General features: G+C 45.6%; 1 protein-coding gene across 3 annotated transcripts in view; it reads left to right on the top strand.

Annotated features, from left to right (window-relative positions):
* Positions 1 to 13,263, top strand: part of LOC106577859 (ras and Rab interactor 2) — a 40,376-nt gene that overhangs the window by 25,045 nt on the left and 2,068 nt on the right. For 2 of the 3 annotated variants that reach the window (XM_014156263.2, XM_045701436.1), the window contains exons 4-12: positions 1,831 to 1,903; positions 2,100 to 2,191; positions 3,043 to 3,251; positions 3,590 to 3,907; positions 5,325 to 5,668; positions 5,930 to 6,159; positions 7,820 to 8,131; positions 8,344 to 8,475; positions 11,575 to 11,750. In XM_014156263.2, the coding sequence (XP_014011738.1) occupies positions 1,831 to 1,903; positions 2,100 to 2,191; positions 3,043 to 3,251; positions 3,590 to 3,907; positions 5,325 to 5,668; positions 5,930 to 6,159; positions 7,820 to 8,131; positions 8,344 to 8,475; positions 11,575 to 11,750 (1,886 nt within the window). The remainder of the gene's footprint in view (positions 1 to 1,830; positions 1,904 to 2,099; positions 2,192 to 3,042; positions 3,252 to 3,589; positions 3,908 to 5,324; positions 5,669 to 5,929; positions 6,160 to 7,819; positions 8,132 to 8,343; positions 8,476 to 11,574; positions 11,751 to 13,263) is intronic. The other variant, XM_014156265.2, reaches the window with a different exon arrangement.

Below are 13,263 nucleotides of genomic sequence, written 5' to 3'. Positions count from 1 at the left end.
TTTACTTCCTTGTTCAGGGGCAGAACGACAGATTTTTACCTTGTCAGCTCAGGGATTCAATTCAGCAACCTTTAGGTTACTGGCCCAACGCTCTAACCCCTAGGCTACCTGCCACCCCTGGACTAACCACTAGGCTACCTGCCACCCCTGGACTAACCACTAGGCTACCTGCCACCCCTGGACTAACCACTAGGCTACCTGCCACCCCTGGACTAACCACTAGGCTACCTGCCACCCCTGGACTAACCACTAGGCTACCTGCCACCCCTGGACTAACCACTAGGCTACCTGCCACCCCTGGACTAACCACTAGGCTACCTGCCACCCCTGGACTAACCACTAGGCTACCTGTAGCCCCTGGTCTAATAGCTAATTCAACTCATTGAGGTATTGATGAATAATTAACCAGTTGAATCAGGTGTGTTTGTCCAGGGCTAAAATTAAAATGTGTTCTGTTGGGGGTACTGGAGGACTGGAGTTGAGAAACACTGCTCTAAACCAGCAATAAAAAACTTGAACAGTTTCAGTCTCACACAGTACTTACTGCATGGGATCAACATCCACTGTGAATCAATGAAAGATCTGGCCCGGCTCCACGAGGGGACAAAATGGGACTTAGCCCCCTCAATTGAAGCTTGTGCCACCTCAGTTTTAGTTTTATGCCCATAAATAAAAATAGCAAAAAAGTTCAAATGATCAAGTGACAGATTGGCGCAAAATCTGTATCAGGGCTATGGAAAGCCACTGGGTTCTTAGGTATGTCTCCTTTGGGTTTTCATAAAAAGCGGGGGGAAAACGCTGCTCATCTCTGGTAGGCTATGTGGAAAATGAGATACGCCTCCATCTGTAATATTTTATTTGGATTTATAAGAACCCGGTCAAGTTCACTATTGAAGCTCCTTCACTCAACTCTGCCTCACCACTACAGAGTTAAGTTAGCTTCTTAGCTAGCTGTAAAAGGCATTTGTGTTGTTACCCTAGAGCTCTAACCAGTTCATCTGCCACTGCCACGATGGATATCGGCAATCAAACCACCAACGCCGCCACCAAACCCAGCAGGGATGATGCTGCCGAGCACCAGCTGTTTCACGTGAAGAGCCCACTACCCCTTCCCCGACTGTTCCTGACTATCTTGGGACAGAGGAGCCGGCTCAGGTTAGCCTAGAGTCCTACCCTAGCCGCAAAACGTTCATTTAATAGCAACTGGTTCATAGGAAGAGAGTGGCTGGAGTTCTCGGTTACTGCAGATGTGGCATTTTGGTTTCCATGTCGAAAGTTCTGTGTTGGGTCCAATGCTAACGCAGACAAGGCCTTCACCCAAGCTGGGTATTCTAACTCGAAGAATGCTATTGATGGTACCAAAGGATTCGCTAGGCATCCTCCAGCAAGGAGCATTTCAAATGCACTGCACTGTGGTAAGGAACTAGTATTCGGATGCATTCACATAGGCTGTTTGAAATAGGTTAATTATCCTATCTATCTTGTAGCCTATATTCATTGCCTAACAGGCCTTGCTTCAGTGTGTAGGTCACTGTCCATTGTGCTGATACAGCACAGCGGAGATGGGTTACAGATTTCACGCCAACCTGTCACTTCAAAAGCACTCACTGGTCTAGGAGTCTCAGCATTTTAGCTTTATGTTTATTATGGTATAGCGTGATATAAGCAGAATTCAATATAATTCCAATGCAGGAACCCCCAAAAATTGTGCCCCCTCACCGATTTCAACTGCCCCCGTATTCACTTTATCCTGGCGCCGGATCTGTGAAGGGTGCTGCCAAATGTTACAAAGCTGTGATTGGTGTCAAACACTCTCTGTCCTATCCCCAGCCTTCGCCTTGGAGAGCTCCGCCCTCAGCTTCCCAGACCTCTGCCGATTGGTGGCCTTCTACTGCATCAGCAGGTGATTACCACTACCTTTACCCCATCTACCTGTCAATAACACTGCCACTGCTTTGGTCTATTTTGTCCACAGACTGTAAATATGCTGAAATGGCACTCCCATTACAAAACAGAGCTCCCCCATGCTGTTCCAGCCCACTACGACACACTGTGTTATTTGATCATAAATAACCTCAATATGTGTGTGTTGTCTCCAGGGATGTGCTGCCTTTTCCACTGGAGCTCCCAGAAGCCATTGCTCAGGCCTCCACCCACAGGAAGCTGGAGGCCATCTCCCATATGGGATTAGGTAGGGATTCATTCAACGGATCTGTAGCATACAGATGTAGGATCTTAATTTGATCACTGTTTTGTTGCTGAGAATGTTCCTGCACAGCAGGAAATGCAAACTTGTTGTGTATTTAAGGTTTAATAAAGGCTTTAAAATGTCAGAATTGATTTTCCCTAAGGAAAATGTATCAACCCCTACAGAAAATGTCCATTAATTATAGTCCACATAATAATTCACATTTCCTGTTGCTTCAGGAATATTTTCCTGCTGTAGCAAACTGGCTCATATTAAGATCCAACAATCAACATTACATTAGACTGTGGGATGTGGGTCTCACCCACAAGAAAGCGAAGGTAACCTGCCTAAATGACTACCACCCCGTAGCAATCACGTCGGGTAGCCATGAAGTTCTTTGAAAAGCTGGTCATGGCTCACATCAACGCCATCATCCCGGAAACCCTAGACCCACTCCAATTCGCATTGACTCGGTACTGGTACCCCCTGTGTATAGCCTCGTTTTTGTTATTTTATTTTTTACTTTAGTTTATTTCGTCAATATTTTCTTAACTCTATTTCTTGAACTGCATTGTTGTTTAAGGGCTTGTAAGTAAGCATTTCACGGTAAGGTTGTACGAGTACAATTTGATTTGATTTAAAAAGGAACATAATGTGTCTAGGGGTTGTTTCTGGACTGGGACTAAATGTTTAGCACAGTAGGAAATGGTCTTCAAAGCACTTCAATATCAGTCTCTTTATGGCGTGAATCAATTACTTATCCTCTAAACACTACAGTATGAAAATGAAACATACCAGAATCTGGACCGGGAAACATTGTCTTTCTTCTCCTTCTTTTCCCCACAACCCAACAGAGTTCTGGAGTTCACTCTCTGACACCCAGAATGGACCTGGGGACCTAAAGGCTCCACCCACCATCAAGGCTTCACCCATTACCGCCAAGGCTCCGCCCACCAGTGCCATGCAGGTCAAGGCGGGTCTGTCCCAGGACCTGTGTTACCTGCTGTCCCGCGGCAGACAGGAGTCTCTCTGCTTCATTAACCCTCTCTTTCTACAGATTGAGGTAGTCACCCTTAAGCACAGATCTAGGAACAGATTACCCCACCCCAATTCCTCACCATAACCATTGGGGGAATAAAAATAATGTCTTACCCTGATTCAGTTTACTTGGCAACCCTTCAGCTGGAGGTATAGACTTATAAACATCAACATGGCTGTAAGTGGGAAGTCATCCCAGTTTTTAAAGGTGTCACCTTGCAGAGTCTACCTTTAACCACATCTGGGATCAGTTTTCCCTACCAAAATTCCTAACCATAACCATTAGGGAGAGTGAAAACTATCTGACCCTGAATCAGTCAGTATAGGGACAACTACTTACCTCTACCTCCTTTCTCCCTCCAGCAGCAACAGCAGCCGCAACAGTCGATCCCGGGGGCGTCCCACAAACGCCACCGCTTCAAACGCAGCATGAGGGTCCGTGTCTCTACAGAGAGCTCCATGACTCTGTCTGGTTGTGGAGGTGGTGGAGGGGGAGCTGGGTCATTCCCCTTGCCCCCACCGGAGAACCCCAAGGACCAAGAGAGGCTCCAGCCCACACCCCTCCAGCCCAGTCCCAACCCGCACAGGAAGGTCCATCCTGGGGCTGGCGTCCTGAGGAAAACCCCTGCACTGTTCCCCATGTCGGCCGAGGATGAGGATCTCGTGCCTCTACTGCCAGCGGTAAGGGTCCCTTTATGACATACACTACCGTTCAAAAGTTTGGGGTCACTTAGAAATGTCCTTGTTTTTCCATTAAAATAACATCAAATTAGAAATACAGTGAAATACAGTGTAGACATTGTTAATGTTGCAAATGACTATTGTGGCTGGAAACTGCAGATTTTTTTATGGAATATCTACATAGGCGTACAGAGGCCCATTATCAGCAACCATCACTCCTGTGTTCCAATGGCACGTTGTGTTAGCTAATCGAACTTTATAATTTTAAAAGGCTAATTGATCATTAGAAAACCCTTTTGCAATTTTGTTAGCACAGCTAAAAACTGTTACCCTGATTTCAAGAAGCAATAAAACTGGCCTTCTTAAGACTAGTTGAGTATCTGGAGCATCAGCATTTGTGGGTTCGATTACAGGCTCAAAATAGCCAGAAACAAAGTCCTTTCTTCTGAAACTCGTCAGTCTATTCTTGTTCTGAGAAATGAAGGCTATTCCATGCGAGAAATTGCCAAGAAACTGAAGATCTCGTACAACACTGTGTACAACTCCCTTCACAGAACAGCGCAAAGTGTCTCTAGCCAGAATAGAAAGAGGAGTGGAAGGTCCCGGTGCACAACCGAGCAAGAGGACAAGTACATTAGAGTGGCTAGTTTAAGAAACAGATGCCTCACAAGTCCTCAACTGGCAGCTTCATTAAATAGTACCCGCAAAACACCAGTCTCAACGTCAACATTGAAGAGGCGACTCCGGAATGCTGGTCTTCTAGGCAGAGTTGCAAAGTTAAAGCCATATCTTAGACTGGCCAATACAAATAAAAGATTGATGGGCAAAAGAACACAGACATTGGACAGGAGAACTCTGCCTAGAAGGCCAGCATCCCGGAGTCGCCTCTTCACTGTTGACGTTGAGACTGGGGTTTTGCGCATACTATTTAATGAAGCTGCCAGTTGAGGACTTGTGAGGCGTCTGTTTCTAAAACTAGACACTCTAATGTACTTGTCCTCTTGCTCAGTTGTGCACCGGGGCCTCCCACTCCTCTTTCTATTCTGGTTAGAGCCAGTTTGCTCTGTTCTGTGAAGGGAGTGGTACACAGCGTTGTACGAGATCTTCAGTTTCTTGGCAATTTCTCGCATGGAATAGCCTACAATAGTAATTTACAAAACTAACAATGTCTACACTGTATTTCTGATCAATTTGATGTTATTTTAATGGACCATTTTTAAAAGTTTCTTTCAAAAACAAGGACATTTCTAAGTGACCCCAAACTTTTGAACGGTAGTGTATGTCTCTATCCTCTGTCTTATTTTATCTCTCTTTTCCTAACTCCCTTTCTTTCTCTCCTGAAAGCACACATCCAGTCAACACACTGACCAGCTGATGCATGGTATAAAGATATGACCTTGACTCCGTCTCTCCCCAGGCCCCAACAGATCCTCCAGTGGGGGAGGTAGAGGAGGACCCATCTGCTCCAGAGGAGCCCAGCATCGAGGAGGCGTGCTTGGCCTTGGAGGGCCACCCGGCCCCCTCTCTGGCCCAACTGGACAGCAGCAGCTCTTTCAGCAGTCTGGAGGAAGAGGACCCAGAAGCAGAAGCAGAGGACCAGTTCTTCAAACAACCAAACCCCAACCCTCAGCGCCGCCCGCCCCTGGTGCGCTCGCGGGGGGGTCACGGAGGCCTGCAGAAGATGAGCGCGGCGTTTGTGTGTTTCTTTGCTCCAGAGAAGAGGCTCGCCAGGCTAGTGGAGGAGCTGTCCAGGGAACGGAGGTCAGCAAAACCACTTATAAATATAGAGAGAGACTTTGGGAAAACTTGATGCCATGTTTGTGCATTTGAACATTCAATTTGTCTGTTCATGACCATTTTGGGAGAATCCTACACATTCATTTAAAATTCCTAAATTAAATGCTATTGGTTGATATTGCCCATGGGGAGCTAACATGGCTTTCGTGGAATTGTGTAGTGTCATGTAAATTCATCATGTTTTTGGTGGGAAAACCTCAATGTCCAAACTCTCTGTCTCTGGAGGTCTGCGTTTGGTTCCTTGGTCCAGGAGTTCCTCCAGAAGCAGAAAGAGGAGCTGAGAGGGGTCTTGACTCAGGCTGCCTCTTCATCATCATCATCGTCTTCCTCGCCGAAGTCCTCCTTGGCGGTGCTCCAGGGGCTGCGGTGCTTCCTGTCCCAGGCCAAGAGCTTCCTGCTGGACAGCGGAGAACTGTCGCCCCCCCTAGAGACCCTGGTGCCTGACAACGAGAAAGGTACCACCATTCTCACCTGTAAGGATGCAAGAAGGGAGGGAGGGAGGAAGAAAGAGGGAGAGGAATATATCATAAGAATGGGAGAGATACTGAGCAGAGGCAGGAATTAGAAGGGGCAGGATCTTCAGTAACTTCAGGTGTTCAGCATCAGTCACACAAAACAGATTGTTACTATACACAGGACATTACAAATACATTTAAATGCAAAACAAGCCCATATAATATTCACTAAAGACTATAACACAAATATTATTAGATATTATCAGCATGTCAATTAGGGAAAGCATTACCACCACTGTCTATTGGTTTGACAGGATGTATAATAACACACAGTAACATGGAGAGAGACATGGATCTATGGAAACAACAGACTAGCTTTAGATGAGACTCAGACAGACTGTCCAGAGGCTTTTAGTGAAAAGGTATTATCACTGCGTAGGGGGTAGCTTTTCATCCATGAGTTCATATTGTCTCTAGGATTTATAAAGCTTTGCTAGCCAAGCCAGAGAACTACATCTATCACATTTAGCCTGCCAAATATCTCTGTACGTTGCTGGATGGGAGATATAGGACATTCATTCATTGATATTTCTTATTTCGGGGGGGACTACGGGGGATGGTTGGTGTGTGTGTGCTGAGGCTTTTGGAGAGAGTAGAGTGGACTCCGCTGGTTTCAGTTGCTGTTGCTTTGATTGGCGCGCGTGCACACACACACACACATACACACTCACATTTGCGTCGGTGGAGGCATTTTCATTTTTTTCTCCCTCGTCGTTTATCATTCAAAGATATCACAGTCCCACGCGCACTTGAAGAGCAGCACGATTCTCAGGCTGGAGGGAGGGAGGGAGGGAGGGAGGGGGAGAGAGAGATGGTGGGGGAGAGAGGAAGGGAGCGAGGGATGGATGGAAGGGGAGAGAGATATGGAGAGAGAGGGATGGAAGGGGAGAGAGGGAGAGAGAGAGAGTGGGAGGAAGGGAAGGATGGGAGGAGAGCGAGAGGAATAGAGGAAGAAAGCGAGGCAGGACGAGAACTGGGTATTGATGTAGATCTGACATTAGCTTTATGTGTGTTGGACAATGTCAGCCTAGTCAGGGAATCCTGTGACCCTCCACTTCCCCCTGTCCCTCAGTAATGATTAATCATTTCCTCACTGAACAAGTGGGTGGTATGTGTAGTGTGTGTATGAGTGGGTGTTGTGTGTGTGTGTGTGTGTTATAGGTCTGTGTTGTGTTGTATGTGTGTGTGTGTTTAGGTCTGTGTTGTGTTGTATGTGTGTGTGTGTTTAGGTCTGTGTTGTGTTGTATGTGTGTGTGTGTATAGGTCTGTGGTGTGTTATGGGTGTGTGTGTGTGTGTGTGTGTGTGTGTGTGTGTGTGTGTGTGTGTGTGTGTGTGTGTGTGTGTGTGTGTGTGTGTGTGTGTGTGTGTGTGTGTGTGTGTGTGTGTGTGTGTGTGTGTTATGGGTGTATAGAACTGGTACGTTGTTATTTCAGATAAATGTTTGTAATCTGAAATAAAGTAAATCTTCCATACAATATGTTTCCTTATAATCTTCAACTACTACTGTGTGTTTGTGTGTTTATGCATGTTTGTTCATGTGTGTGTGCATGCTCATGCATGTGTGTGTGTGCGTACCTACGTGTGTGTTCCCCCATGCAGACATAGCCCTGGAGAAGGCCATGTTCGGCTGTGTGCTGAAACCTCTGAGGGTGCTGCTAGACCAGGCCCTCCTCTCCCTCCACAGACAGGACGGCTCCACCCAGCACCTGGCCTCTAGTCTCCTGGCCTGCCAAGAGGGGGCGATGGAGCGCCTCGGAGTGCTGGTGGGCGTGCCCGACACCCGCGGAGTGGAGAGGGTGAGGCAGAAGCTGGGCCTCATGCAGCGCACCCACTCACCCATAGACAAGGTGCTGCTGCTGCTGCAGGTCTGCAAGTCGGTCCAGAAGGCCATGGGGGCCCTCCACGACGGTGGTGAGTCGGCCTTCAATTTGCCTAATCTGAAACGTCAAATAAAGTAACCACAGCCATTGATTATCTATTATAAATAGAAACATTTTAAGAACACCATTTATTTGCCTGTTATAATCTAGAAGCAGTTATCAACTGTCATAATCAATCAATCAACTGTTATTAATCAATCAATCTGTTAAAGCTGTCTTGTACCATCCTCTTCCTGCTCCCAGGACAGGAAGTGAGCTCTGAGGACTTCCTGCCAGCGCTGTCCTATGTGATAGTGATGTGTAACACGCCTCAGATCCTACTGGAGGTGGAGTACATGATGGAACTACTAGAGCCCTCCTGGCTCACTGGGGAGGGTACGCACTACACCCAAACTACACCCTAACTACACCCCTTATAGCCTACATCCCTTCCACCTTAAAGCTTACCGCATGCTTCCCAGTCTAAACAGTATTATGGCGAAATTTGGTGCCATTTTTGTTTCCTGGGAGGTTTTATTAACACTGAACATAAATTATAGATTATTTTGAGTTTTTTTAATAACTTCCTCAACACTTTCACTGAATGTTTTAATAAGACTTTTAATAACACTGCTATCTTATTTGGGGTTAACTGTTTTGAACTCCTAGCACAGATAGGACACATGGAAATGCATTTCCTTAGGCATTAATCATGAAAACACGGCGTCCGTGAGATTCAAATCTATAATATTCTGTTCTTGATCCATGGAATTAGTCCACTACACTACTAGGATGAAGCTAGCATGCCATGTTTTTTTATGCACACAAAGCTAATTTACTTAACAAAAGGCAGGACATAGCACAAGGGGGGGCGGGGGCTTTCCCCTTGTGTTGACTTTTTCTCCGCTATTGTTCCTCAAGCAAGGGGCCGATGACATCAGGCCAATCCCTTGACTGCCTTACTCCTTGAAGTTAGTAGTTGTGTCTAAAAAAAACTATTTAGCTCAAAACATATTTTTTAGAGTGTGTACTTTACTGTATTTATACTTGGGATATTGCCTTTCAACAGTAAAAGTAAAAAAATCACTGGAGAACATCTTTAGGATCAGGTGCGGCCAATTAGTGGGCGCAGCCAACACACCTGAACACACTTAAGATAGAGGATAGAGAGTTTTGTTGATGCTGAGAACGGAATGTATGTTTTTAAATGACATTCTTAAAATGTTCCTCTGAACGTTACTAAAGTTTTCTTCTAGTTTTTATGTAATAATTTTTTTACATTTTCGGAACAATTTGAGAACATGACATTAAATAGAACCATGAGGAAACCTGTAGGAAACGTTATGCTGATGCACTGAAATTCCCACAGAAGAACTCCCAACGTCAAACCAGTTGGAGAATGTTCCTAGAATATTACCAAAATGGAAATTAAATGTAACCATGTTTTATCTTTTAGGAAAAGTTCTGTTAACCCTAATTACTCCTCTAAATTGCTCAGGATTAGAACGTCTGCCAAATGACAAAAATGTCAAAAGTAGCCTCCCGATTGGCGCAGCGGTCTAAGGTACTGCATCGCAGTGCTTGAGGCGACACTACAGACCTGGGTTCGTTCCCAGGCTGTATCACAACCGGCCGTGAATGGGAGTCCCATAGGGCGGCGCACAATTGGCCCAACCTTTGCTCGGGTTAGGGGAGGATTTGGCCGGGGGGGCTTTACTTGGCTCATTGCGCTTTAGTGACTCCTTGTGGCGGGCCGGGCGCCTGCAGGCTGACCTCGGTCGTCAATTGAACTGTGTTTCCTCTGACACATTGGTGCGGCTAGCTTCCGGGTTAAGCGGGCGGGTGTTAAGAAGCAGCATGGTTTGACGGGTTTCGGAGGACGCATGACTCGAACTTCGCCTCTCCCGAACCCTTTACACTCGTGGGAATTGGCCTATATGGATAGGGCTAAATTGAAATCTTTCTTACAGAAGAAATATGAAAGCATATGCATAACCATGGTCGCAATTGAAAGGGAACAGTTTGGAGAAAATGGGAAAATAATTAGACCAAAGGTGAGTACACAGTTCACCTGACACAAGACATTACACTGTTTATTTTATGTGTATTTTACATTTACTGTACTTTTTGCTGCATTTGTTAACAACGAAATCGGAAAATCCTGTGGATACATTTAGTAAAATGAGAAGACTATTCCTGGAAAATGTGGGGTAAGCGCAACATAAGACAAAAACATGACATGGGTTTGAGTGAGAGGCGTAACTGGCGTCTCAAAGTGGCCACACACCTCTCCCAAAGTGTGCACAGTTCCTAAGCAATTTCAATGCACTTTTATGACTCAAAGAAGAGTCTTCAACTACAAGATGCTATTTTGAGCTCTCCAAGCTGTGCCGTTGAGGAACTAGAGCAATCACACTTTTAGTTGTTTTCTTTGGAACACAGCCCTACATCCCTGCCATCGCACAATTACTGTTGTTGTTTGCTCAATACAAAAACGGTCTGGGTCAGCTGGGCATGATTTCAAAGCTTGTTCTATTGCCAACATGACTACCTAAGCTATAAAATATGATTTTAAAGTGTTAGGCTGGGGTCACACAACGTTGTGTAATGGCAGCCTAAGGCTTTCACAAGGCCATTCAGAGAAACGGATCGTAATTTTGGTGCGCATAGAAAAGAGTCATGCGGCAAAATGGAGTCATAATAAACAGTCGTAGACTCATTCTGTTCAGAACAACCCAGGGTCTGACGCCACGTCATCTTGTAACTACATCAAACATATTCATCATAAACATTGACACTGTATATGACATGACTTTTATGATTTGGAAACTAGAAGTGCACATTTGGACTCACAGGTGTTTGGCTTGCTTGTATGACATCAGTGGTATTTATTATAGTCCTCAACGTCTCATCTTTCAAAATACATAGTCCTCTCAATTTGCAGCATTTCCCTCACTCAGACAACAGAGAATGTGTAAAAGTTGCCCAATAAGCGGAAGGGATGGGGATAACTTGTCGCGCGGAGCTTAATTTCAAAACGTCTGTCAGTCAAAACCCATGTATAGCATGTTATTGTACACCCACAACGTTCCAATTTAGGCGCTTATCAGTCCTCAAATCTGCCGTTTTCAACCCGTATTCGGGTACGAGTGTAAAGGGCTACATGTGCTGCGGATGTTCCAAAGCCAAGCAACTAACCTGCAACATTCCCAGAACGTTGTGGGAAGGTTGTATGCAAAATAACCCTAGGACAACCACACTCTCACCAAGCTGTAAGAAACATGGTTCTCAGTACGTTATGTGGTAGCTGGTTTACCCTCTCCACCCCAAAGGAGAGGGCACCACTACGAACTACACCCTTTTCCTTTATACACTCTACCTCTAAAATAACATTGCGGATAATGAAGACAACATAACTGTGGTCTTGATGGATATTTAGATGCCATTCACAGTCACTGTATTGACATTTAGCTGTGCCCCCACCCACTCTCCCAGGTGGCTATTACCTGACCAGTGTCTATGCCAGCCTCTGTCTGATCCAGAGCCCTGAAGCGAAGGGGGACCAGGTCCCCCCAGGAGGTCTGACCCGCGAGGCCCTGGACGGGCTGAGGGAGTGGGGCCGCAGACGCAGCCTGGAAGCCAAGAGCAACCGTGAGAGACAACAGAACCAGGTGAAACACTAGCTCCTGGGTAACGTTTTCCCCTGGGTAACCATAACCATTAGTGGGGAAACTGCCAAACTGACCCAAGATCAGTGTCTAGGGGCAGCTTCACCCTATTCCGAGACGCCATTCGACACCAGACCTGGATTTAAATAGCATTTGTTTTCTTTCAAATACTTCAGCTGCACTGGATTGAGATGCCAAAGGAATAGTCCCAAAAGAGCAAACCCCGCCCATCTAGTACTCCAGACAGACGCACCCTCCTTGTGCTTGTTATACGCCAGAATCATGACCGCCATTCACCAGCTAACATAGTATGGTGGATAGCTGGTTAGTGACGTGAGGAATACTGACTCTCTTCAAATAGCAGCTTGCTAAACCACCCTCCTTTGTCCTAGTATTTGATCCATCCCCAAATGATGACCATTCACTAGATGAAAAGGTACAAACACTGTAGTTAGCTAGTCAGTCACGTGGGCTACTCACTCTCTTGAAATAGCAGCTAGCTAAAACACGTACACACCACACACCCGCCAACAGATTTGCTGTACCGCCACTGAGGGAGATCAGTGAGCTAGCTAAGTGTTATGAAGAAGTGGGCGGTCAGATAGCATGAAATTTACTGAGCAGCAGCAACCCACTGAAGAGAGGAGAGCAAACACAATATGCACACGGACGGTGAGGAGCTCAGTGACTCTGTAAGTTGCAGCTGTTTAATGTTGTTGAATGATGTGGTTCATGGGGAACTTGCTGATTTGGCTGTGTCCGGTATGTCAGAGTGTTTATAAAGGGTGTTTGGGAATGGCCAGGTTGTGTTATATGGAGGCAGGTTGTGCTGTAGGTGGTTCTCCTATTATGTAATATAGTATAGACCCAACGTTTCCACTGGTTATGGCACACTGTATTTACATGTAGTATAGATGTATATTATTGTACTTTGATGCAGGCTATTTCTGTGTAAGTGTATGGATTCATTTTGTTAGGGTGGGTGAAGGGACAGTGTGGTTTAATGGAGCTGTGTACGTGTGTTTTAAAGTGTGTGTTTAAAGTAGAAAAGTAAAAGTGTTGGATTTGTTTGAATATTAAGGCAATGCATGAAGACTGTTGGATACATAGTGAAGACTGTATTCATTGTAGGATATTTTGAGACTGATTGGTATTGATTTATATTGAGGAATGTGTATCGCCTACAGTATGTAACGCTGTGTAACAAACAGTAGCCAATTGAGGCTCTGTATACTATAAGCACTCAGTCTCAAGTCAGAATTAGACTTGTTTCTCAAATGTCAAATTTCAAAGTTGTTCCAAACCTCACATTTCAAAGTGTTTAAGGTTAAGTTTCGGCATTAACTCTGAACTTTCTATCGCTGGATTCGAACATGCAACCTTTGGGATCAGAGGCAGATGCTTACGCCCATCCGCCACCCCTGTCCACAAGCGAAACCTGGCGGTAACAGTGCTCACCGTTGCCCCTAGTGGCTGGTTTCCACCTCATCTCCCAACATCCTCAGACATCGAATAC

This window comes from Salmo salar, chromosome ssa18 (assembly GCF_905237065.1).
Source record: "Salmo salar chromosome ssa18, Ssal_v3.1, whole genome shotgun sequence".
Lineage (NCBI taxonomy): Eukaryota > Metazoa > Chordata > Actinopteri > Salmoniformes > Salmonidae > Salmo > Salmo salar.
Note: the sequence above shows the minus strand (reverse complement) of the source record. Positions and strands in the feature narration are given on the sequence as shown.